This window comes from Haliotis rufescens, unplaced genomic scaffold (assembly GCF_023055435.1).
Source record: "Haliotis rufescens isolate VD_foot unplaced genomic scaffold, xgHalRufe1.0.p SCAF_16, whole genome shotgun sequence".
In the NCBI taxonomy this organism is placed as follows: domain Eukaryota; kingdom Metazoa; phylum Mollusca; class Gastropoda; order Lepetellida; family Haliotidae; genus Haliotis; species Haliotis rufescens.
Genome location: NW_025963846.1, coordinates 28,534,215 through 28,560,274, shown reverse-complemented (window position 1 = coordinate 28,560,274; position 26,060 = coordinate 28,534,215). Strand labels below are relative to the sequence as shown.

Here is a 26,060-nt window from a genome sequence, read left to right as displayed (position 1 = left end):
CGGCTACATTCGGAATCACGGAAGTAAGATGGATGCCGACGTGTTACATTTGTTGGAAAGAGATGGTAAGTATCTTGACTACGGGATAATTCCATGTTGATGCACATTAAGTTCATCGTCGATTTAAACCTTTATGCTCTAGAAGATGTCTGCAAAAGCATTCTGAGTGTGGCAATCGTAATTCATCTGATATAGCCTGTGAATTTTGACAGGGAGAGTGTTTACATATTTTAGCAGATTTATCTCCCTTTGCGGACATGTTCTAAAGATTTACACTCTACAGAATTAGGTAGTTATGAATCTAATGAGCTCATTTAATTATACATGACAATGAAAATCTGAAAAACAGTGATCAAGGTAAATGAACCCATATGTAGCCTACTTTATGTGAGAAATGACTACACCAGTGCAAGCTCATTTTTGTGGTTCTCAAATCATTGTATCTGTTTAATGCACGTCATCTCACTAGATAGGTTACTAGGAACTAGGTATCGGTAATCACAAGGTCATTGGGCAGTGTCTCCTTTATGCTGCAGTTAAATATGATGATATGTATTTGTAGCAGGACGTGGAGTCATCCCACAGATGATATCCTTACCTTGTCTTCGGTCATGTGGACAAGGCGTCCGACCTCTGATCAGCTGATGAGAAGGTCCGTGGTTCAAATCCAATCATGGGACTTGGAGTTTTACGGCCGCAACATTAGCGCCCAACGTGGGGCTGAGCACGTTCATAATACATAATAAATTTGAGCAAAATAAGTCTCAATACCCTACTATGCCGCCCCGGACACGCCTTCTGTTGACAGGGAAGTATGTAGCAGGGCGTGGAGTCGTCCAACAGATGACATCCTTACCTTGTCAGCTTGCTGACAGGGTTAACCTTTTTGGTCATGTGGACAAGGCGTCCAACCTCTGATCAGAAGGTCCATGGTTCGAATCCCATCACAGGACTCAGAAATTGTATGGCCGCTACTTATTTATGTTTTTTATTCCAATTTGGGAATTTTTACTGATATTTGTTTCAGACATGGGGGCTAATATCAGCCTCTGAGCAGGTCTAGATAAATTAATCCATGTTAATCATGTATTATTCCCTGGTGACACTAACAGTTGAGATTATTTAGTGATTTTGCATTTATTTGGTATCAAAGCCTTTGGTGAAAATTAACATGATTAAGATTTCAATTTTTACATATCTGGCTGTCAACAAGATCAAACATTTTTTGGTCAGGTGAGTGAAATATTCTTGTTGTTTCAGATGTTTTCAAGAAGTTTCTGGAGGAGTCCTTTGATGTCAAGGCCCACGCTAACCGAGCCATACAAGGCCTTGCTATCTCTGAACAGCTGGGGAAGCTAGCAGAGGGCATCTCACTGTTAGACAAGGAAATACATTCACAGGTAAAGTAGAGTACTTCGTGTCAAGCAATGATAAGCATGACAAATTACACAAATCATGTAGGTAAGGTCAACAAAAACAAATTATTTGCTTATGATAAACCATTTTTTTCAAAATTCCAAAAGACAGGATACATATAATTATTGACAAAAAATAATGTGTTAAACATGTTTCACATTATCAAAATTACAGAGTTACTTGAATGGAACAGTTTTGATCATTTTTCATAGCAAGTGTTTATTTCCCACCAAATAATGGAATATCATTATCAATGATTGGATAACATTGATTTAAGGCAGGGATCGGTTTCACATATGTCTTTGTTATATCCAAGCTGCACCAGTGCAGGCAAAACTTTGCATGTGCAGGTAACCATTATTGCCAGGTTGCACCCAGTGCAGGTAACTTAACCAACCACAATTGCACAGCAGCAATTATATTTGATTACAGTGGAAAAATGAAATCTTTAAGAACTGGCTGCAAATCTTTTCGAATCCAGGAAACAAAAATTCCTTAAAATACTGAAATACACATGTCTGAATGTAGCGAACTTGCAGAACTAATTCTTCACAAATACCACATGAACATGATGAACAGTCACTCATGCGGTTACAATCACAACAAACAATCAATTTGAAACTTCTGTTTCAGTTGTTTACTGGATATAAGGTGTGAAAAGCCATATATAGATTTCCTCAAAATAAAACACTGAATCACATCCTCAAGTTTACTTTCTCTTTGAATTTATTTAATATTCAAAATAAACGAAAATACAGTGTTTCAATTTATGATAAAGTCGTGCAGCCAATATTTTGGTGGTGCAACCCAATTAATTTACTTTGTTGCTCCTTGTGCAGGTGATAAAACAGAATGAAACATTGTACCCTGTAAGGTGAGGTGAAATGGGGTTTAACGTTGTGTTCCAAGATTATTGCACTTATATAGCGACGTGCATGCACGTGTGTGTGTGTGTGGCTGCACGTACTAGTCCGGACTGATGCCGATTTATAGAGCTAGCTCACTGAGATACCATGCGGCAGTTTAACATGAATACCCCACTCAGACACAGTCTACTGACTCCGAGCCGACCAGTCCTTGTTTTAGCCCCTTAATGCCAAGTGCCAGACAGGGTAACAACAAGTACCATCTTTTAACGTCTTTTGGTATGGCGGGGTCGGGGATCGAACCCCGGACCTCCCACTTTCGGGCAGACGCTCTACCACAAGACCACGGAGGCAGTGTCTGTAAGGTTATCAAGTAGTTGTGAGGCTATCTGTGGCAAGTGTTGATATGTGAGGAATCCCTGTTTTCAGATTGTGGAGCACCATGAAGACCTGCTGTCACAAGCTACAAGTGTGGAAACCCTCGAAGGTAAAGTTATCTTCATCAGGATTGTCAAGATGTTTCAGATCTACTCCTTGCTCCTTCATCAGGTGAATAACACTGATTCACCTGATGAAGTAGCTCTGAAACGTCGTGACAAAGAATAAGTTGCTATCCATAAAAAGTGTCATGTATTCGTGTTATTCCAACTTCTAAATGCCTACCAAAGACTTAACTCTGTTGTAAATGTGACCACTCTGTTGTTAATGCAATCTCATTAAAATCAGATCTTAGTTCTCGCTTTCGCTAAACAAAGATCTGAGGACATCCCATTACGGGTCAATTCAGAACGACCTTTCATCCAATCAGAGCGTCGCTTACCAGATCATGAAAGTGACAGACAATGTGTTTTCTAATCCTGCAACCCTGAAATATTTAACTGAGGGTATTCTGAACGACAGTTATGGGTTTTATCATTATATCCATACAATTTAGGCCATCTGTAAGCCATTCCAGAATGTTCTTTTTATCATTTTTACAAATTTTAACCAAGAATACGTCAAAATATGTTTCGAAGCGCAGTCGCCAGTTTGAAACTAGTGTTGTAAAGCTCGAGAAAGCTGCCTTCTGATTGGCTAATGTCGATTTCTTGTCAGTCATTTCATTGATCCGTCAAAGTTTGCAAGAGGTAGTTCTGACGTGACCTGTAATAAGATGTCCTCAGATCTTTGTTTAGCGGTAGCAAAAACTAAGATCTGATTTTAATGAGATTGTTGTTAATGTGACCACTCTGGTGTTAATGTGACCACTCTGTTGTTGATGTGACCACTCTGTTGTTGATGTGACCACTCTGTTGTTGATGTGACCACTCTGTTGTTGATGTGACCACTCTGTTGTTATTGTGGCCACTCTGTTGTTATTGTGGCCACTCTGTTGTTGATGTGACCACTCTGTTGTTGATGTGACCACTCTGTTGTTGATGTGACCACTCTGTTGTTGATGTGACCACTCTGTTGTTGATGTGACTACTCTGTTGTTGATGTGACCACTCTGTTGTTATTGTGACCACTCTGTTGTTAATGTGACTGCTCTGTTGTTGATGTGACCACTCTGTTGTTATTGTGACCACTCTGTTGTTGATGTGACCACTCTGTTATTTGCAGGAGTTCTGCAGATGATGCAGACCCGTACACAGTCTCTCCTTGCAGCCATGGATAGGTGAGTCAGGCTGTGTAAATAACACACTGTCATGTATTTAACTGTCATGTATATAACACTGTCATGTATTTAACACTGTCATGTATTTAACACTGTCATGGGTTAGAATAGGACTTCAGCAATCATTCTTGTCGTAAGAGCCAACTAACGGGGTCGGGTTGTCAGGCACGCTGACTTGGTTGATGCATGTCATCATATCCCAATTGCGTAGATCTATCCTTATGATGTCAATCACTGGATTGTTTGGTCCAGATTTAATAATTTACAGAACGCCGTCATATAGCTGGAATAATGCGGAGTGCTTCATTAAACAACAATCAATCTGAAAACAATGGTTGAGAAAGGACACTGAGACCTTATGTACAACAGGTTACAAAGTTTACATATTATTTTTTAATAATGAACTCCAGGTTAAGATAATCGCATTAAGTGCTCTAAAATATATCGTTATAGTGATTCCAAAAGGTAACGAGACATGAGTTAGTCATAAGCATTATAAACGGAAACTTATAAAGCGTATTTGCTTTTCAGAATCAGGACAAAGGTGTCGGAGCCGTACAGCAAGATACTGGCACGGACCACCCAGCTCAGGCATTTACAGGTATGGGTTGGAGAGTATTGATAGCCAGCTCAGGCATTTACAGGTATGGGTAGGGGAGTATTGATAGCCAGCTCGGGCATTTACAGGTATGGGTAGGAGAGTATTGATGCCCAGCTCAGGCATTTACAGGTATGGGTTGGAGAGTATTGATACCCAGCTCAGGCATTTACAGGTATGGGTAGGAGAGTATTGATAGCCAGCTCGGGCGTTTACAGGTATGGGTTGGAGAGTATTGATAACAAGCTCAGGCATTTACAGGTATGGGTTTGAGAGTATTGATGCCCAGCTCAGGCATTTACAGGTATGGGTAGGAGAGTATTGACACCCAGCTCAGGCATTTACAGGTATGGGTTGGAGAGTATTGATACCCAGCTCAGGCATTTACAGGTATGGGTAGGAGAGTATTGATAACAAGCTCAGGCATTTACAGGTATGGGTTGGAGAGTATTGATAGCCAACTCAGGCATTTACAGTTATGGGTTGGAGAGTATTGATATCCAGCTCGGACATTTACAGGTATGGGTTGGAGAGTATTGATAGCCAGCTCAGGCATTTACAGGTATGGGTTTGAGAGTATTGATATCCAGCTCAGGCATTTACAGGTATGGGTTGGAGAGTATTGGGTCGGACTAATGCAAGTAGTTGGGGGCGCTTTACATATTGTTTTGCATAATTATATAGATATGCTACTACAACTGCGACAGTGAGTTGCATGGCAATATCAATTTATACTCACTCACTCACTCACTCACTCGTTCACTCACTCACTCACTCACTCACATTAGGCTGACATAACTGATATGCTCCTCCCCGCAGGAGACGTGTGACCTGCTGCGTAGAATCATCCGCATCATGTACCTCAGCCGGCGCCTCCACACCCAGCTGCAAGGTGGTTCAAGGGAGATAACCAAGGCTGCACAGAGTCTCAATGAACTGGGTAGGATTTGTCACAGTCATGTACCATGTTCAACGTAATTAGCACCCCACTCTTATAAGCTCCCACAGCAATATTTGCTTATGTATGGGCAAGTGAACAATCCTAATAAGTGCCCCTTCCGATTGACCATTGTACACAAAACTTAATGTATCTCAAGACCTGCGATTGTATCTCAAAGATGGGTGACTGAAGTGTCACAAGTGTAAAGTGGAACATTAAGATAGTTGACAAGAAATTATAATAATCTGATACGAAGCACACTTTTTCTGAAAGCAAAAATTCGGTAGTAGGTGTTTTTAAACATTGTTGTTTGTTTTTATCGAATTGATGAAACCATACAATTCAATCAAAGTTCAAATGTATGTTAAGAGGAATAATATATCCATGTTTAAAAACTGTGATACCGTGGCAATCTGGTTGGTCAAGTTGCCAGTTTAATTACTTGACAGTGAGTAGTCCAAGTCATTGCCGTTGGGAAATACTGCTCTGAAGACAATGACTTGGACTACACACTGTCAAGTAATTAAACTAGCAATTTGAGCAACCAGATTGCCACGGTATCACTAAGTCCATGAGGAAAACAATTTATGGATGTTATGAGGACCAAAACGTTTCACAGTATATACTTCTTGTTTGTGAGGAACACAATGTTTTGGAGTATATACTCAATTCACCTGATGAAGGAGTAAGTGTTTACACCAAAATGTTGTGTTCCTCATTATAAAAAAGTTGATATCCATAAGTTCTCTTCCTTATGTGAATGACTTCTAAATGCCATTCAAAGGCTACTGGGTCCAGACTGACAGGGTGTTATTGCAGGTTGCACTGATGACCGGTCGCACTGATGATCGGTTGCACTGATGACCGGTTGCAATGATGCTCGGTTGCACTGATTTGCAATGATGATAGGCTGCATCAAGGAATGTTTGTAGATTGTTGACCAGTCGCTGAAACAGAATGTTTATGTCTTGACAGATTATGTGTGTGAAGGAGTGGACCTGAGTGGTATCGAGGTGATTGACACGGACCGGCGGTTCATCAAGCAGGCGAGGAAGGAGGTGGAGACACAGGCACAGAAGATGCTGGAGCAGGGGATGGAGACTCAGGTAACAGTGCCACTCACACTCACCTGTCTCACACACCTGTCTCCCACACCTGTCTCACACACGTGTCTCACACACCTTTCTCCCACACCCGTCTCGCACACCTGTCTCGCACACCTGTCTCACACACACCTGTTTCCCACACCTGTCTCACACACCTGTCTCGCACACCTGTCTCACACACCTGTCTCGCACACCTGTCTCTCACACCTGTCTCACACACCTCTCTCACACACGTGTCTCACACACCTCTCTTCCACACCCGTCTCCCACACCTGTCTCACACACCTGTCTCACACACACCTGTTTCCCATTCCTGTCTCACACACCTGTCTCACACACGTGTCTCACACTCACCTGTCTCCCACACCTGTCTCCCATACCTGTCTCACACACCTCTCTTCCACACCCGTCTCCCACACCTGTCTCGCACACCTGTCTCCCACACCTGTCTCACACACACCTGTTTCTCATACCTGTCTCATACACCTCTCTCACGCACCTGTCTCACACACCCGTCTCCCACACCTGTCTCGCACACCTGTCTCCCACACCTGTCTCACACACCTGTCTCACACACCTGTCTCACACTCACCTGTCTCCCACACCTGTCTCCCACACCTGTCTCACACACCTCTCTCCCACACCTGTCTCCCACACCTGTCTCCCACACCTGTCTCACACTCACCTGTCTCACACACCTGTCTCACACACACCTGTTTCCTATACCTGTCCCACATACCTGTCTCACACACACCTGTCTCCCACACCTGTCTCACACACCTCTCTCCCACACCTATCTCCCACACCTGTCTCCCACACCTGTCTCCCACACCTGTCTCACACACACCTGTCTCACACACCTGTCTCACATACCTCTCTTCCACACCCGTCTCCCAAACCTGTCTCGCTCAGCTCTCTCCCACACCTGTCGCACACACCTGTCTCACACACCTGTCTCGCTTACCCTTTCTCGCACACGTCTCCCACACCTGTCTCGCTCACCTGTCTCACACACCTCTCTTCCACACCCGTCTCCCACAACTGTCTCGCTCAGCTCTCTCCCACACCTGTCTCCCACACCTGTCTCGCTCACCTGTCTCGCTCACCTGTCTCGCACACCTGTCTCACACACCTGTCTCACACACCTCTCTCACGCACCTGTCTCACACACCTGTCTCCCACACCTGTCTCCCACACCTGTCTCGCTCACCTGTCTCACACACCTGTCTCACACACCTGTCTCACACACCTGTCTCACACACCTGTCTCGCTCACCTGTCTCACACACCTGTCTCACACACCTGTCTCGCACACCTGTCTCGCACACCTGTCTCCCACACCTGTCTCGCACACCTGTCTCACGCACCTGTCTCACGCACCTGTCTCACACACCTCTCTCCCACACCTCTCTCCCACACCTGTCTCGCACACCTGTCTCGCACACCTGTCTCCCACACCTGTCTCACACACCTGTCTTCCACACCTGTCTCGCTCACCTGTCTCACACACCTGTCTCACACACCTGTCTCACACACCTGTCTCCCACACCTGTCTCGCTCACCTGTCTCACACACCTGTCTCACACACCTGTCTCACACACCTGTCTCCCACACCTGTCTTGCACATCTGTCTCCCACACCTGTCACACACCTCTCTCACACACCTCTCTCTCACACCTGTCTCCCACACCTGTCTCACACACCTCTCTGTCAGCTAAATATCTAGTGATGATTGCAGTAATATTCAGCCCTCTAAGTTGCGACCATTTTGGTGGCCAAATGCCTTAAATCGATGATTGGCAACCTAAATTTATCTACTGCTCACCATTTGGCTACCAGAAAGTCAACATAACTGACAACAATATCTGTTTAAGATATTTGTTGACTCCAAAAAACTTAGGTTTGGCGCCCTACCAAAAAAAACGAACTTAGAGGGTTTACGCTGTGGACTCTTTGAAACTCACTGAAACGAATGATTTATCCGTGTATTGTGTTCACCTGTGTAAATGTCCACTACATGACTGCCATGCTCCACAGAACCAGACCCAGGTGGCCACAGCCCTGCAGGTGTTCCACAACCTGGCCAGTCTCCACACAGTGGTGGAGAGAGTCATCAACGGCTGCAAGGAGGCACTGCACGGCAGTGTGAGGAGTTGTCTCAACGTGCAGACCTTGTCACACGCACAGGGAACTAGCAGAGGTTAGACATGTATATAGCAAGGAGGCACTGCACGGCAGTGTGAGGAGTTGTCTCAACGTGCAGACCTTGTCACACGCGCAGGGAACTAGCAGAGGTTAGACATGTATATAGCACAGGGAGCTAGCAGCGGTTAGACATATATATAGTATAACTACAAACATCAACATCTAATTTACCCATTATCTCCTAAATAAGCATGACAGTCTATGGTGGTTAATATGATGAGGATTATATTTATTAAGTAATAGATTTGTATAGATTATAGATAACTAATCATGTGGTCTAGGGTTTATATTTATATTATATTAAGTTAGTTGTTAAGTTCCTGACATTATCTAGTCCAGAGTTACCTGCAGAACAAATACAGTGTGTGACTTGAACAGTATTCTACAGCTCTTGACGTTGTGCTGCAGGTCCTGGAAAAGCTGCCATGCCGGCACCAGGCAACACGGCCGCCATGAGAGCCTCACTGTGGACAAACATGGAGCAGCTGATGGACAGCATCTACGCCTCGTGTGCCCAGGTGTGTAGGGGGGGGGGGGGAATTAACCAGGAGGGGGGTGACAGGGTGAGCTATTTTAGCTGTGTTTATCATTCTCGTAACAACTTCTATGTTAAGTTACATGTGTGAGGTGTTACTTGACTATGTGATGGATACAGTGAAGGTTGTCTGTTGAAATAATAACCATGCTATATGTTACCCATAAGTATCAGTTATTACATTCTGACGACTCTCAGAAAAGTTATAAACACTTGAAGATATGTCAGTTTATTAAGTTCTAAACCATAACCTGCAATGGTTGTAACATTTAGATATCACAGGAGTACGGGAGTGTTGAGAGGCATCTTCCCGAGGCAAGTGAGTTAACTGACTATAAAAGTCCAGTTTCCACCCTTGCCGAATTAGGCTGGGTTTATGGGGTTACATTTTTGCTAGACTAACAAGTCTATACACAGTCAAATCAAAATAGCGCACCAAAATCGAAATCCGTTCGTAAACTGTCGTGCAGATTTCGGTCGATTGCAGGATTTGCAAAGCATGTGCACCGCCAACTCGTTGTCAGCAGATATTTTCCAAATCTTTTCATGTTTTTAATCAAGGTGCTCACGTGATTTGATGCATTTCGCGATGTAAGACCCGTTTTATCACAATATAGATCTTGATTATCTATCAGATCGTCCTGACTGGGCGCCACCATTTTGTGTGAAGCAAACACAAGTGATACAAGAGGTGGAATCTGATTGGTCCATAGGAGAGGCTTAGAAGGGACATAACTTTTGATAGCCACTGGTGGCGCTACAATCGAGCCCAGTAATTCCAGCCTAGTTCGGCAAGGGTGGAAAAGTCAGTTAACTCTCTTGCCTCAGGAAGATGGTTGAGTTGGGGATATTTAAATGTTCACATCTCAGCCTCCCTATAAGTCTGTCCCAAGGCTGTGTTTTGTGCACAGAAGAGACACTAAACATGTTACAATATCATGTGGCAGTTATGTTTTTAAGTTCAATGAAGACAGAGTTCTCTTTTAGATTTTGACTTTTGGATCAGATGTTGGTACCTTTATCAACCAGGTGTTAAGCACACGTTATCTGGCATGTTTGTTTGTTCAGATTCAGCATCTCCAGAAAGTGCTTGTGAAGAAGCGAGACCCCGTCACCCATGTGTGCTTCATAGAGGAGCTGGCCAAGGTAGGGATGCAGGGAGCCGTCAGCTGGGGGTGGGGCAATAGTGACCATCAGGGAGCAGTCAGCTGGGGGTGGGGCAGTAGAGACCATCAGGGAGCCGTCAGCTGGGGGTGGGGCAGTAGAGACCATCAGGGAGCAGTCAGCGGGGGGTGGGGCAGTAGTGACCATCAGGGAGCAGTCAGCTGGGGGTGGGGCAGTAGTGACCATCAGGGAGCAGTCAGCTGGGGGTGGGGCAATAGTGACCATCAGGGAGCAGTCAGCTGGGGGTGGGGCAGTGACCATCAGGGAGCAGTCAGCTGGGGTCGGGGCAGTAGTGACCATCAGGGAGCAGTCAGCTGGGGGTGGGGCAGTAGTGACCATCAGGGAGCAGTCAGCTGGGGGTGGGGCAGTGACCATCAGGGAGAAGTCAGCTGGGTGGGGCAGTAGTGACCATCTGGGAGCAGTCAGCTGGGGTAGGGGCAGTAGTGACCATCAGGGAGCAGTCAGCTGGGGGTGGGGCAGTAGTGACCATCAGGGAGCAGTCAGCTGGGGTCGGGGCAGTAGTGACCATCAGGGAGCAGTCAGCTGGGGGTGGGGCAGTGACCACCAGGGAGCAGTCAGCTGGGGGTGGGGCAGTGACCATCAGGGAGCAGTCAGCTGGGGGTGGGGCAGTGACCATCAGGGAGAAGTCAGCTGGGGGTGGGGCAGTGACCACCAGGGAGCAGTCAGCTGGGGGTGGGGCAGTAGTGACCATCAGGGAGCAGTCAGCTGGGGGTGGGGCAGTGACCATCAGGGAGCAGTCAGCTGGGGGTGGGGCAGTGACTATCAGGGAGAAGTCAGCTGGGTGGGGCAGTAGTGACCATCTGGGAGCAGTCAGCTGGGGTAGGGGCAGTAGTGACCATCAGGGAGCAGTCAGCTGGGGGTGGGGCAGTAGTGACCATCAGGGAGCAGTCAGCTGGGGTCGGGGCAGTAGTGACCATCAGGGAGAAGTCAGCTGGGGGTGGGGCAGTGACCACCAGGGAGCAGTCAGCTGGGGGTGGGGCAGTGACTATCAGGGAGAAGTCAGCTGGGTGGGGCAGTAGTGATCATCAGGGAGCAGTCAGCTGGGGGTGGGGCAGTGACCATCAGGGAGCAGTCAGCTGGGTGGGGCAGTAGTGACCATCAGGGAGCAGTCAGCTGGGGGTGGGGCAGTGACCATCAGGGAGCAGTCAGCTGGGTGGGGCAGTAGTGACCATCAGGGAGCAGTCAGCTGGGGGTGGGGCAGTGACCACCAGGGAGCAGTCAGCTGGGGGTGGGGCAGTAGTGACCATCAGGGAGCAGTCAGCTGGGGGTGGGGCAGTGACCATCAGGGAGCAGTCAGCTGGGGGTGGGGCAGTAGTGACCATCAGGGAGCAGTCAGCTGGGGGTGGGGCAGTAGTGATCATCAGGGAGCAGTCAGCTGGGGGTGGGGCAGTGACCATCAGGGAGCAGTCAGCTGGGGGTGGGGCAGTGACCATCAGGGAGAAGTCAGCTGGGTGGGGCAGTAGTGACCATCTGGGAGCAGTCAGCTGGGGTAGGGGCAGTAGTGACCATCAGGGAGTAGACAGCTTGGGGTGGGGCAGTAGTGACCATCAGGGAGTAGTCAGCTGGGGGTGGGGCAGTGACCATTAGCATTTTGAGGGTTTTGCATTTTTGTGTAAAATGCATCGTGTTCGTAGCCAGTAGGTTGGCACCCCCTCTGCGGCTGATATATAGGTTCAACACTCTCGAACCTAAAAAAATTTAAAAAACACACTACAGGTAACTGCCCACACTGCAAACAACCAGAAACCCCAGAACACGCACTCATCCACTGCACACACTACCTAACACATCGAACCGCATTACAAACCACCCTCAATCTAAACAAAGCTCTAACTCTAGAAGCAATACTAAACCCACAAAATAAACTAGAAAACTTCAAGGCCTTAGGCGTATTCTTAATAAAAACGGAACTAATAAAACGCATCTAAAAACACAATAACCTACCAAATCAAAATCACATAAACAAACAAACATCCACCATACCCAGCTCCCTTAGTTCTCCTCCCAAATCCAATCGGCATCTATTCCAAATCTCAAAATTCCCAAATTCTATATAAGCAACCCCTAAAACCCCCCTCTTGGGTTGCACAGACCACCTTCGCCCCTTTCGGAAACATTAAATGGCCTGGCCGGGCCCGTGTGCGAAATACGCATCAGTCGGAAAGCGCACGTTAAATCACCAAAGTAAGTAAGTAAAGTAAGAACCTCAAGCTTTGAAATCCATATCATCTTGGAGGGGTCACTAACATATACTTGACATAGTCTGAGCATAACTGAATATTTTTGAGCTGCGTCATGATTATTCACTGTAACTCATCATCCTATGATACGATACATGATGTGCTAGTTTCCTCATTTCAATAATTCTACAAATTCAGTTTGTGTCGTGATTGTGGCCTGAAATTTGGGATTCTCTTCTTCCATTCAATCATGAAATCTTTATGGATTGAAGTTGTTTGACACGACTTGACTCATTTGTATTGTGTTGACGCCAAGATGTTTGGGGTATGATAAACTCATAATACAGAATACTAGAAAAATATCAGGGTTAATCTTCTTGCAGCATCGTCATGGAGACGTGAACATAATCCAGGAGTTCTGGGAGAGTGTTACCAACATGTTGAAGACAGAGTTCAATGGTGCAGCTGAAAGTAAGTTGGGAACACACACATTTCCTGCCTTAACACATTCCCCGACCGTTATAACCTTCACTGGGATCTACTTCATTATGAAGTCACTGTGGACCTGGATAAGGCCCCAGTTCCCACTAAAACTAAAACTAAATTTTCAGATTGGAAACAGCAACCTCTTCACTGTCAATTACACACAATTAGTTGTTCCCAAATAGCACTATAGCAACCCAAGCTATGACGTGCGTCATGGCGGGAAAACCTACTTCTTTCCAACGTCTAGCCACTAGAGGTAGATGAATTGGGGAGGTAGGTGGAAGTACTCCTGATGTAATAGAGGTAGTATTCTTAGAATTATTAACAATGATAACTATTGTTTGATGTCAATCTCATTAAAATCAGATCTTAGTTCTCGCTACCGCTAAACAAAGATCTGAGGACATCCCATTACGGGTCACGTCAGACCGACCTTGCGCGAACTTTGACGACCAATGGAATGACCAATCGGAAGGCAGCTTTCTCATGCTTTACGGCACTAATTTCAAATTAGACTTTGCTTCGAAACGTATTTTGATAAATTCTCGATTACAAATTTGAAACCTGAACAAAAGGACATTCTGGAATGACTAATAGATGGTCTAGATTGTATGGATACAGTCGTTAAACCCGTAACTATCGTTCGGAGTTAAAGTTTTTCGAGGCTGCATGATCAGAAATCACATCCCGACTGTCACTTTCATAATCTGGTAAGTGATGCTCTGATTGGTTGGATGAAAGGTCGTTCTGACGTGACCCGTAATGGGATGTCCTCAGATCTTTGTTCAGATCTGAGGTCTGATTTTAATGAGATTGGTTTGATGTTTGCCATCTTCTCCAGCCTCCATGTTCCTGAAGCAAGCGTTTGAGGGTGAATATCCCAAACTGTTGCGTCTGTACAACGATCTGTGGAAGCGACTACATCAGTTCAGCATCAACATGATGGTGACCCCGACAGCTGCCCCGGACGTCCCCTCGATAGACGACGCCAAAGAAGTAGACTTCTTCGTACAGACTGCCAGGAACAAGGAAAATGCTTACGAGTGAGTTTTAAGTCATAGCCCTGCCTGATTGGTCCATTACAGATAGCCCCATGGAGGCTCAGGTTAGAGTAGATCCCCTGTAACCTGTGCTGGTCCTTCTTCCCGAGGCAAGAGAGTTAACTGATTATAAAAGTCCAGTTTCCACCCTTGCCGAAACTTGGCGGGAATTCCTGGGCTCGATCATAGTGCCACCAGTGGCTATTACAACCATTCTATTCTATGCCTCTCCCTAATGAACCAATCAGATTCCACTTCTCGTATTACATGCATTTGCTTCAAACAAATCGGTGGCGCCCAGTCAAGACGATCTGATCGACCATCAAGATCTATTTTGTGGTTCTTACTTCGTGAAGTACATCAAATCACGTGAGCACCTCGATTAAAAACATGAAAAGATTTGGAAAATATCTGTTGACAACGAGTTGGCGATGCACATGCTTTGCAAATACTGCAATCGACCAAACGCTGCATGACAGTTTACAAACAGGATTTTTATTTCGTTGCGCGATTTTGATTGGACAATGCATAGACTCGTTAGCCCAGGCAAATTGTAACTCCATAATCCCAGCCTAGTTCGGCAAGGGTGGAAACTGGACTTTTATAGTCAGTTAACTCTCTTGCTAGGGAAGATGGTGCTGGTTGTAAGAGGATCGGGTGGCCAGGCTCACTGACTTGGTTGATAACACGGCGACGTGGATCATTACTCACAATAACGATCACTAGATTGTCTGGTCCAGACTCGATGTTTACAGGCGGTCATATAGCTGGAATATTGCTGGATGCGGCATTAAACAAACGAACAAACATTACACAAACACTTATCTAAAACTGGGGCGGTGTGGTAGTCTAGTGGTTAAAGCGTTCACTCATCACGGCGAAGACCCTGGTTCGATTCCCCAAATGGTTACAATGTGTGAAGCCCATTTCTGGTGTCCCCCGCCATGATATTGCTGGAATATTGCTAAAAGCGGCGTTAAACCATACCAACTCACTCACTCACTCTTCTGAAACAGTACTTGGCACACCATGTATTGAGGTAAAAGGGAGGCTGTAACTAACAAGCATGTTTTTGTAAAACCCCTTGTGAGGATAAATGCTCATGCCACATTGTTTTAGCTCTGAGAAGGCATTGAGAGAGACTCTGTCCCACTTCGAGAATGCGTACCTGTCCAAGTCTCTGTCGCGGTTGTTCGACCCCATCAATCTGGTGTTCTCCAGCGGAACGGCCAACCCACCAACACACGAAGAGGTGGACAACATTGTCAAGACAATAACAAGGTAATGTTTGGCTGATGCTCAGTACTTGTTCAAAATGAAGGTGACCGCCTCCGTGGTCTGAAGGTAGAGCCTCCGCCCGGACAGTATTACATGGTACATGTTTTGTGTTACATTGTAGAGTGTTACATGGTGTGTTTTGTGTTACACTGTACAGTGTTACATGGTATGTTTTGTGTTACACTGTACAGTGTTACATGGTATGTTTTGTGTTACACTGTACAGTGTTACATGGTACATGTTTTGTGTTACACTGTACAGTGTTACATGGTGTGTTTTGTGTTACACTGTACAGTATATCATGGTACATGTTTTGTGTTACACTGTACAGTGTTACATGGTGTGTTTTGTGTTACACTGTACAGTATATCATGGTACATGTTTTGTGTTACACTGTACAGTGTTACATGGTGTGTTTTGTGTTGCCAGTGAGCTGAATGTGGCCAGTGTGGACGGAAAGCTTAGTGTCACCGTGGCCAAGAACGTTGCCAAGACTGTGCAGCTGTTCTGTGTGAAGAGTGAACAACTGGTAGGTATTTCCCAGTACGTGGAAACACGTGTTGATCACAGGTGGTAGGTATTTCCCAGTACATGGACACACGTGTTGATCACAGGTGGTGAAAACCATGAAAACCCAGTAGTTTATAACAATAGATATGCTGTTTCTGTGATGATATTGTCCGGTCGGGTAGCCTAGTGGTTAAAGTGTTAGCCCGTCACGCCTATATCCGGGTTCGATTCCCAAACAATGTACAATGCGTAAAGCCCATTTCTGGTGTTCCCTGCCGTGATATTGCTGGAATATTGCTACAAGCGGTGAAAAACTCACACACTCACTCTGTGATGATACCAAGTTTGGTTGATATTTTGGAAATGTCCTAGACACAAAAAGAAAAAAAGAAAGAGTAAACTACTGACCCTGGATAGCACAGATGTTTAGAGAAACAAAAGGAGACCGCACTTGCCAACTTGACTAGTATCAGTCCTTATTTGTCAAAGTCTTATCATGGCAATCTAGGGCAAATCATATAGCTTTGTTCACTGATACAATCACAACACTTAGAGGGGGGCACGGGTGGCCCAGTCGTCTGAGGCGCCGCGATTCGCTGTGCAGAGTTGCGTCCCTTGGGTACGCCAGAAACCTATGATTGTGGGTTCAAATCCCAGTTCACCCCAATTATGTTTCTAGGTTTGTCAGCACCATACCCGTGCTCGTGGGCTTTACCGAAGTGGTAAACATCCGAGACCTGCATCACTTCGGGCTTTCCTCCCACATTAAGCTGACACGCTGTGATATAACTGGAATAATGTTAAAAGCGGCGTTAAACCCAACTCACTCACTCACTCACTCACTCACTCACTCACTCACTCACTCACTCACTCACAACACTTAGAAACTATTCGTCTCATCAAGTGTATGATATTTACATGACATTGCTTCACGTGTCTTCACAGCTATCGACGGACGGCGAGGCCAGCCAGGTGATCGGGGCGCCGACAGCAGGACAGTCCAGGAACTCCTGCGTGGTCAACACTCTCTACCAGCTGCACCAAGCCGTTCTCAGGGTAACCCTCCTTGTGTGTTCAAATGTATCTTATAGTTGTCCAGAATATAGTTCTTGGGCCCTCACGGTTAGAACTAGTACTCAACAAACGATGCTGGTCACAAGAGGCGACTAATGGATCAAGCGACTTGGTTTATAATGTAGCAGGGCGTGGAGTCGTCCCACAGATGACATCCTTACCTTGTCAGCTTGCTGACGGGGTTAACCTCTTTGGTCATGTGGACAAGGCGTCCGACCTTGGATCAGAAAGTCCGTGGTTCGAATCCCATCACAGGACTCGGAAATGTTATGGCTGCTACAATTGCATGTCATTGTACCCTGATAGCATCGATGTTTGCACATATCATTCACTGTATTGTCTGGTTTGATGAGATTATTTGCTGCCGTATTTGCCGTCATATTGCTGTAATATTGCAGAATGTGGCAAACAAACAAACAAGTAAACTGAATCATATTACTACAGGTTGGGGTATAATAGCCCAGTTGTTGAGGTGTTTGCTTATCATAGGAGCCGGGTTCAGTTGCCTATCTCCATATAATGTGTGAAGCCCATTCTTATTGCTTGGTAATGAATAAAGTGGCAAGAAATATCACTTGCTCTCTCACTCGTATATGTAATTCTATCTTATATACAATTTGAGCCCTGAAGTGTTCGAGTAAACACCTGTACCTACTTCCAGGTGATGAGTGGAATGGATGCCTACCCAAAGGAGGCCATGAACAGCATAGAGTCAGCTCTACAGGTAAGTCTTGTTGGTGTCACATCTTCAGCTGTACAGGTATGTCTCGTTAGCGCCACATCTTCAGCTGTAAAGGGTAGACACAATCTTGACAAGGGAACCTATACCAAAACGTCGCTTTTTACAGTATTAAAGAAGTTGTTATCCATAAAAATTGTGTCTACCTTGTCATCCGTCAACTGTACAGGTAGTTCCTGCTAGGGTCACATCTTCAGTTGTACAGGTATGTCTCGTTAGTGTCACATCTTCAGTTGTACAGGTATGTCCTGTTAGTGTCACATCTTCAGCTGTACAGGTACGTCTCGTTAGTGTCACATCTTCAACTGTACAGGTATGTCCTGCTAGGGTCACATCTTCAGTTGTACAGGTATGTCCTGCAAGTGTCACATCTTCAGTTGTACAGGTATGTCCTGTTAGTGTCACATCTTCAGTTGTACTGGTACGTCTCGTTAGTGTCACATCTTCAGTTGTACAGGTATGTCTCGTTAGTGTCACATCTTCAGCTGTACAGGTATGTCTCGTTAGTGTCACATCTTCAGTTGTACAGGTATGTCTCATTAGCCTCACATCTTCAGTTGTACAGGTATGTCTCGTTAGTGTCACATCTTCAGTTGTACAGGTATGTCTCGTTAGTGTCACATCTTCAGTTGTACAGGTATGTCTCGTTAGTGTCACATCTTCAGTTGTACAGGTATGTCTCGTTAGTGTCACATCTTCAGTTGTACAGGTATGTCTCGTTAGTGTCACATCTTCAGTGCTACTGGTACGTCTCGTTAGTGTCACATCTTCAGTTGTACAGGTATGTCTCGTTAGTGTCACATCTTCAGCTGTACAGGTATGTCTCGTTAGTGTCACATCTTCAGTTGTACAGGTATGTCTCATTAGCCTCACATCTTCAGTTGTACAGGTATGTCTCGTTAGTGTCACATCTTCAGTTGTACAGGTATGTCTCGTTAGTGTCACATCTTCAGTTGTACAGGTATGTCTCGTTAGTGTCACATCTTCAGTTGTACAGGTATGTCCTGCTAGTGTCACATCTTCAGTTGTACAGGTATGTCCTGCAAGTGTCACATTTTCAGTTGTACAGGTATGTCCTGCAAGTGTCACATCTTCAGTTGTACAGGTACGTCTCGTTAGTGTCACAATTCAGCTGTACAGGTACGTCTCGTTAGCGCCACATCTTCAGTGCTACTGGGTGTTGTAGAAGGCGTCTGTTGTTTCAGGGAGTCGTGGCCCTGATGGGTGCCGCCATCAACCCGCTGCTGTCTTCCATCTCGGACGCCCTAGAGGCCATCATCCTCACCATACACCAGGAGGATTTCTCCGGGTAGGTGGCACATCATGTTTGTCCTGTATGTCAGACTTGTAGCCCCGCCCCCAGTGACAACCAGACTGAGGCTCAGTGTTCTCTACATATTGTCCTGTCTATTTCTGTCTTGTAGCCCCGCCCCCACTGACAACCAGACTGAGGCTCAGTGTTATCTAAATATTGTCCTGTCTATTTCTGTCTTGTAGCCCCGCCCCCACTGACAACCAGACTGAGGCTCAGTGTTATCTAAATATTGTCCTGTCTATTTCTGTCTTGTAGCCCCGCCCCCACTGACAACCAGACTGAGGCTCAGTGTTCTCTACATATTGTCCTGTCTATTTCTGTCTTGTAGCCCCGCCCCCACTGACAACCAGACTGAGGCTCAGTGTTATCTAAATATTGTCCTGTCTATTTCTGTCTTGTAGCCCCGCCCCCACTGACAACCAGACTGAGGCTCAGTGTTATCTAAATATTGTCCTGTATGTCAGTCTTGTAGCCCCGCCCCCACTGACAACCAGATTGAGATACTGTGTTCTCTACATATTGTCCTGTCTATTTCTGTCTTGTAGCCCTGCCCCCACTGACAACCAGACTGAGGCTCAGTGTTCTCTATATATTGTCCTGTATGTCAGTCTTGTAGCCCCGCCCCCACTGACAACCAGATTGAGATACTGTGTTCTCTACATATTGTCTTGTCTATTTCTGTCTTGTAGCCCCGCCCCCAGTGACAACCAGACTGAGGCTCAGTGTTCTCTATATATTGTCCTGTATGTCAGTCTTGTAGCCCCGCCCCCACTGACAACCAGATTGAGATACTGTGTTCTCTACATATTGTCTTGTCTATTTCTGTCTTGTAGCCCCGCCCCCAGTGACAACCAGACTGAGGCTCAGTGTTCTCTATATATTGTCCTGTATGTCAGTCTTGTAGCCCCGCCCCCACTGACAACCAGATTGAGATACTGTGTTCTCTATATATTGTCCTGTATGTCACTCTTGTAGCCCCGCCCCCACTGACAACCAGATTGAGATACTGTGTTCTCTACATATTGTCTTGTCTATTTCTGTCTTGTAGCCCCGCCCCAACTGACAACCAGACTGAGGCTCAGTGTTCTCTACATATTGTCCTGTCTATTTCTGTCTTGTAGCCCCACCCCCACTGACAACCAGACTGAGGCTCAGTGTTCTCTATATATTGTCCTGTATGTCAGTCTTGTAGCCCCGCCCCCACTGACAACCAGATTGAGATACTGTGTTCTCTACATATTGTCTTGTCTATTTCTGTCTTGTAGCCCCGCCCCCAGTGACAACCAGACTGAGGCTCAGTGTTCTCTATATATTGTCCTGTATGTCAGTCTTGTAGCCCCGCCCCCACTGACAACCAGATTGACATACTGTGTTCTCTACATATTGTCTTGTCTATTTCTGTCTTGTAGCCCCGCCCCCAGTGACAACCAGACTGAGGCTCAGTGTTCTCTATATATTGTCTTGTATGTCAGTCTTGTAGCCCCGCCCCCACTGACAACCAGATTGAGATACTGTGTTCTCTACATATTGTCTTGTCTATTTCTGTCTTGTAGCCCCGGCCCCAGTGACAACCAGACTGAGGCTCAGTGTTCTCTATATATTGTCCTGTATGTCAGTCTTGTAGCCCCGCCCCCACTGACAACCAGATTGAGATACTGTGTTCTCTATATATTGTCCTCTCTATTTCTGTCTTGTAGCCCCGCCCCCAGTGACAATCAGACTGAGGCTCAGTGTTCTCTGTACATGCGGGAATTGCAGGGCTTCGTGTTACGATGCCAGGGCGACTACCTCTCACAGTTCCGGTGTCGAGACTTCATAATGGACAGGTGAGTCACACAGCAGTACAACTAGAATAAGGTCCGTCTGTTACCTAGTTTTCATTCTTTCAACATCATCAACAATGCTGTGAACATTCATGGCTAAAAAATTCAATGACGTCATCTCTGAAGTAACTTTGTGAGACTTACTTGTCATTCACACAACTTCAGTCACAATTTTCACTTTTCCCCGGAATATTTCACTTTGATTTGAGACCACTTTACTCATTATCACTGATGTTTTGTTCAACAACAAAGATTTATAAAGTACTTTATTTGCCAGTCCACAGGGACTGGCAGTTACATGATTTACCAATCCAAGCCTAAATTTAAAAAAACAGGTAATTACGGTAAACGGGAACACTAGTCGTCATAGCCTACTTTGTTCAGAGAGTCTAAATAGAATTGTTGGACAATACCTATTTCTTTTCATTCACGCTATGGAATCCCTGTTTATTATGTTTTATCATAAATTAAGAATCCTTGTATATTCTATCCGTCCAGCATCCACCCTGTTGCCTGTCGGTGTGCTGACCTGTTTATCCGGCACGCCAGTCTCACGCGACCTCTCGGTGAGGGGGGAAAGCTGCGACTAGCTGCCGACTTCGCACAGATGGAGCTAGCGATCTCACCATTCTGCAGAAGGGTGTCCGATCTCGGCAAGGCATACAAACTACTCCGGTCTTTCAGGTAGGAACACAACCCAATATGGATTAGAGTAAGGTGCTGGGCACACCCTATGCTGTTGTAAGCTGTGGTTGAAGTATAGGAGTTGGATCACCTTAGACCTAAGGCCGCTTTGTGGAATGGGCCCCCGATTGCCAGAGTGGAAGCAGAGTAATTGGCTCGTGAGTCGTTTTGACTAATTTTGCGTAAGGTGTTGTCATTTTCATCTACGTGTGCATGCACTGTGGGTTCGATACCCAAGATCCCACTGATGATGAGCCCTGCTTTGTCGCTGTAGCAACTGCATCACATTGGGGCCCGATTATATTCAGCAACACCGGTCTATGCACCTATAACTCTCATACCTAGACGTAGTCTTTTGAGTCATGTTGTGGAAATTGTTTTGTTCAGAAAGCTGTTTGGTTATTTTGCCATAGGTCACTGTTACATGCCTTTTACGTTATCATTAATTTATATTTTGGAAGGACATGTTTTAATTAGAAGTGGTTTTTTTCCCCACAGGCCATTGTTGTTCCAAACCAAAGAGCATATTGCTCAGAGTCCAGCTCTAGGGGAGATAATCCCGTACAGCACGGCCATACACTTCCTGTTTGCACGGGCACCCCAGGAACTCAAATCTCCACATCAGGTAATAATGTCATCCACAGATTACTAATGTCAATCACGGATAACTAATGTCATCCACAGATTATGATGTCAATCACGGATAACTCATGTCATCCACAGATTATGATGTCAATCACGGATAACTAATGTCATCCGCAGATTATGATGTCAATCACGGATAACTAATGTCATCCACAGATTATGATGTCAATCACGGATAACTAATGTCTCTACGTATATAGAGGGGTGTGATTTTTTTCTAAACGAGTATATTATGTTATACACACTATCATCAAGTTCCTGTGCATTCTACCTAATCCAGGCCTCGTCCAAACCAACCCAACTTAAAAATGGGTGGTCTATCATCCCTAACAGAACCCCTACAAATCCTCTCGCTTCGAATGTACATAACGAAATGTGCATGAGTTGAACGTTTTTCATTCATCAACTTCCGTATAACATGAAAACGTTTGTTCAGGTTTGGGGACCCAAATACTGTAGTCCTCCCACACATATACCTGTTCCTCCTGCCGTATCCCGAAGATAAAGAGTAGAACAGGTCTTCAGCAACCCATGCTTGCCGTAAATGGCGACTATGCTTGTTGTAACTGTAAGAGGCGACTAACAGGATTGCGTGGTCAGGCTGGCTGACTAAGGTTGATGCATGTCATTTTCCGATGGATGGATGCTCATGTCAATCACTGGATTTTCTGGTCTAGACTCGATTATTTACATACTGCCGTCATATAGCTGGAATATTGCTGAGTGCGGCATTAAACAACAAACAAACCAAAACCTGTAGTATCCCACAATGCTGTGTTGCAGGCGTCCGACTGGTCACTGAGCCGGTACTCACAGTGGCTGGATGACCACCCTGACGAGGCCGACAGACTGAAGTTCATCAAGTAAGTAGGCAGTCTGTCAACAATATAAACACTAGGAAAATGCTCCGTTTTGCATGGTCACAAGTACTTTGCATCGCTTCCAGTTGTAAGGGGACATTCTATATGAATATGTAGAGCAGGAATTGTCATTGGGATTTGGAATATCTGAGTGGGATTTAAGGCCTATTTATCATCCAATACTGGCTCCACAAGAGATATAATTGGGCGAGATCAACAATGAAACTGCATCACAGTGCTCTGCAGACCATTGTGATGTCATTGGTTGCCAAGATGTCCCTATGAAATTACATCACAAATATCTCTGCCACTGAAGTTGGTTCCCTGTAGTTTTCATACTGAAGATATTTCATGTGAAAAGACATGAGGGTGAGATTCACCCTATCTCATTAAAATCAGATCTTAGTTCTCGCTTCCGCTAAACAAAGATCTGAGGACATCCCATTACGGGTCACGTCAGACCCACCTTGCGTGAACTTAGACTGACCAATCAGAAGGCAGCTTTTTCGTGCTTTACTGCTCAAATTTCAAATTGGAGACATGCTTCAAAACATATTTTGACAAATTCTCGATTACAAATTTGAAACCTGAACAAAAAAACCATTCTGGAATGGCTAATAGATGGTCTAGATTGTAAGGATTCAGTCGTTAAACCCGTAACTATCGTTCGGAATACCCCATGTTAGAGTTTTCGAGATTGCATGATTAGAAATCACATTCCGACTGTCACTTTCACAATCTGGTAAGCGACGCACTGATTGGTCGGATGTAAAGGTCGTTCTGACGTGACCCCTAATGGGATGTCTTCAGATCTTTGTTTAGCGGTAGTGAGAACTAAGATCTGATTTTACTGAGATTGCTGAAGTTGGTTCCCTGTAGTTTTTACACTGAAGATATATTTCATATGAAGACATGAGGGTGAGATTCTCTATACATAAGCACCATCTTAGGGCCATGACAAGGGCCAAGTTGCTAATGTAATGACTTGTGACGAACAAACGCCTTAACAGATGGAAGCTCCTTAGGCCCATATACTTTTTTTCTTTTTTCTTGAACATCCTTGAATATTCAAGATGACATGTTGAAATTACAAGATATTATAACTTCTTTGAGAGGCATTTAGAAGTTGAACTACTAAGTAGGGATAAGATATATGGATGAACAACTTCTTTATTACAATTGGGAGCAACATTTTGGTGTAGGTTCTCGGTGTCACTTGCTTAATAACGGTGTTAGAACCTACACCGAAACTCGCTCGCAATTGTAATAAAGAAGTTGTTCATCCATATATCTTATCCTTACAAGATATTATGTTGAAAGTTCATGATACTATGTTGAAATATCAATATAATAATTTCAAATTTCAAGTACAAACACGGTATTGTGAATTTTCAAGAAAAAACTTAAATGATAAGGTCCTAATGGGTTCCGTATCAACAACAGAGTACAAGAGGTATGGTTTCTCTCTAATTCTAAACATTGCGATATGGCTGCAATATTGCCGATCCAATGTAAAATTTTAACTCACTAATTCTAAAATCGTTGTAATAACAGGATTTCACCAAAGTATTTTGTGTTTTTCTTCCCAGGGGTACATTAGAAGCCTACACCAAGCTTGTTCGGCAGAGACAGAGCAAGGAGTACGCCCCCATCTACCCGGTGATGGTCGACTTGTTACAACGGGGCCTGCAGCATGGGGCCGGGTCATGACCCCGCCCTGCAGACCGGGGATCAGATGGGGACGTTGACGGGATCATAATGTTGGGCAATATTCGGGATTAAGTTCCATGAGCGGTGATACCAAGATCAGGGGCCATCGGACAATGTGGGACGACGTGATGTCCCGTCTACAAGTGGGAGAAGTTACAGTGTCCTATCAGTGTGAGCACTTTGTGAAACAGGACCGTAGTGACAGTTCCTGGGTGTTAACATAAAATTATTGTATACATGTCAATTTTATCAAGTTTTGAATTACAATGTAGGTCCTCTATATTGGTGTAAATTATTCCAAGTGTATGGAACTACCTTTATCAATGACATTGTCAGGCAGGCAGACAGACTGTTGACATCCAAGTTCTATTTAGGACCATATTGTCAGTTGTCTGGCATTCGAAGCTGTAGTATCAATGAAGACAGAGTTAGCTCATGGGTTTCAACTTCTTTTCTCTCTCAATGCAGTGTTTTGGTATATGTGCTTGTATATCTTCATGAAGGTTGGGTAGCCTAGTGGTTAAAGCCGAAGTGGTTCGTCGTGGTTCGAAGTGGTTAAAGCCTAATGGTTCGTCACGCCGAAGACCCGGGTTCGATTCCTTACATGGGTACAATGTGTGAAGTCCATTTCTGGTGTTCCCTGACATGATATTGCTGGAATATCGCTAAAAGCGGCGTAAAAGCAAACTCACTCACTCACTCATGAAGGTACCTGTACACCCTGTTCATTTGTGTCAGTGTGAATGTAACTTTTGACACAGTTGTTTTCTATATCCTGTTTGTTGAGGCTGTATGTATGTAAATATGTACAAATGACTGGGGGGCCACCATATAATGGCAACATATTTATCAGTGTACAGTTGCATCTGGCTGTCACCAGTGCAGAGGGAAATAATAAAATATTGACCAAAACATTACCAGTAGTTTTTTTGTCATATCTCACGTTTATGAAGAACTTTGGTCCTGATCATCGGTGCACCAGTAGTTTTGACAACCAAGTCGCCTCTAAAAATGGGGATCTGCTCTAACCGGTACATCACAAATATAAGATATAATAAAGAATTGATCTGAATTGTATGATTGCGTAATCTCATATTCTGCAAAAACTGCTCAGTTTTCAGAGCATATAATATGCTAAGTGAGACACTCATCACTCCAGATTTAACTGGTTATCTTTGTTTTCCCAAGGTTGAAAAACAACAACTTTTT

The 26,060-nt window shown here is 44.9% G+C and overlaps 1 protein-coding gene across 1 annotated transcript; it reads left to right on the top strand.

Annotated features, from left to right (window-relative positions):
* The first annotated feature begins 19 nt into the window (after nt 1-19).
* LOC124152949 (conserved oligomeric Golgi complex subunit 5-like) lies at nt 20-25,758 on the top strand. The gene is made up of 22 exons (XM_048397085.1): nt 20-65; nt 1,261-1,400; nt 2,712-2,769; nt 3,885-3,939; nt 4,471-4,540; nt 5,357-5,477; nt 6,453-6,583; nt 8,620-8,782; nt 9,196-9,305; nt 10,391-10,468; nt 13,071-13,158; nt 14,015-14,216; nt 15,333-15,494; nt 15,921-16,020; nt 16,947-17,057; nt 17,737-17,799; nt 19,020-19,123; nt 20,827-20,955; nt 21,451-21,636; nt 22,135-22,261; nt 23,065-23,144; nt 24,731-25,758. The coding sequence occupies exons 1-22, from the start codon at nt 29-31 to the stop codon at nt 24,849-24,851; spliced, it is 2,436 nt and encodes an 811-aa protein (XP_048253042.1). The 5' UTR covers nt 20-28; the 3' UTR covers nt 24,852-25,758.
* Nucleotides 25,759-26,060: the final 302 nt, after the last annotated feature.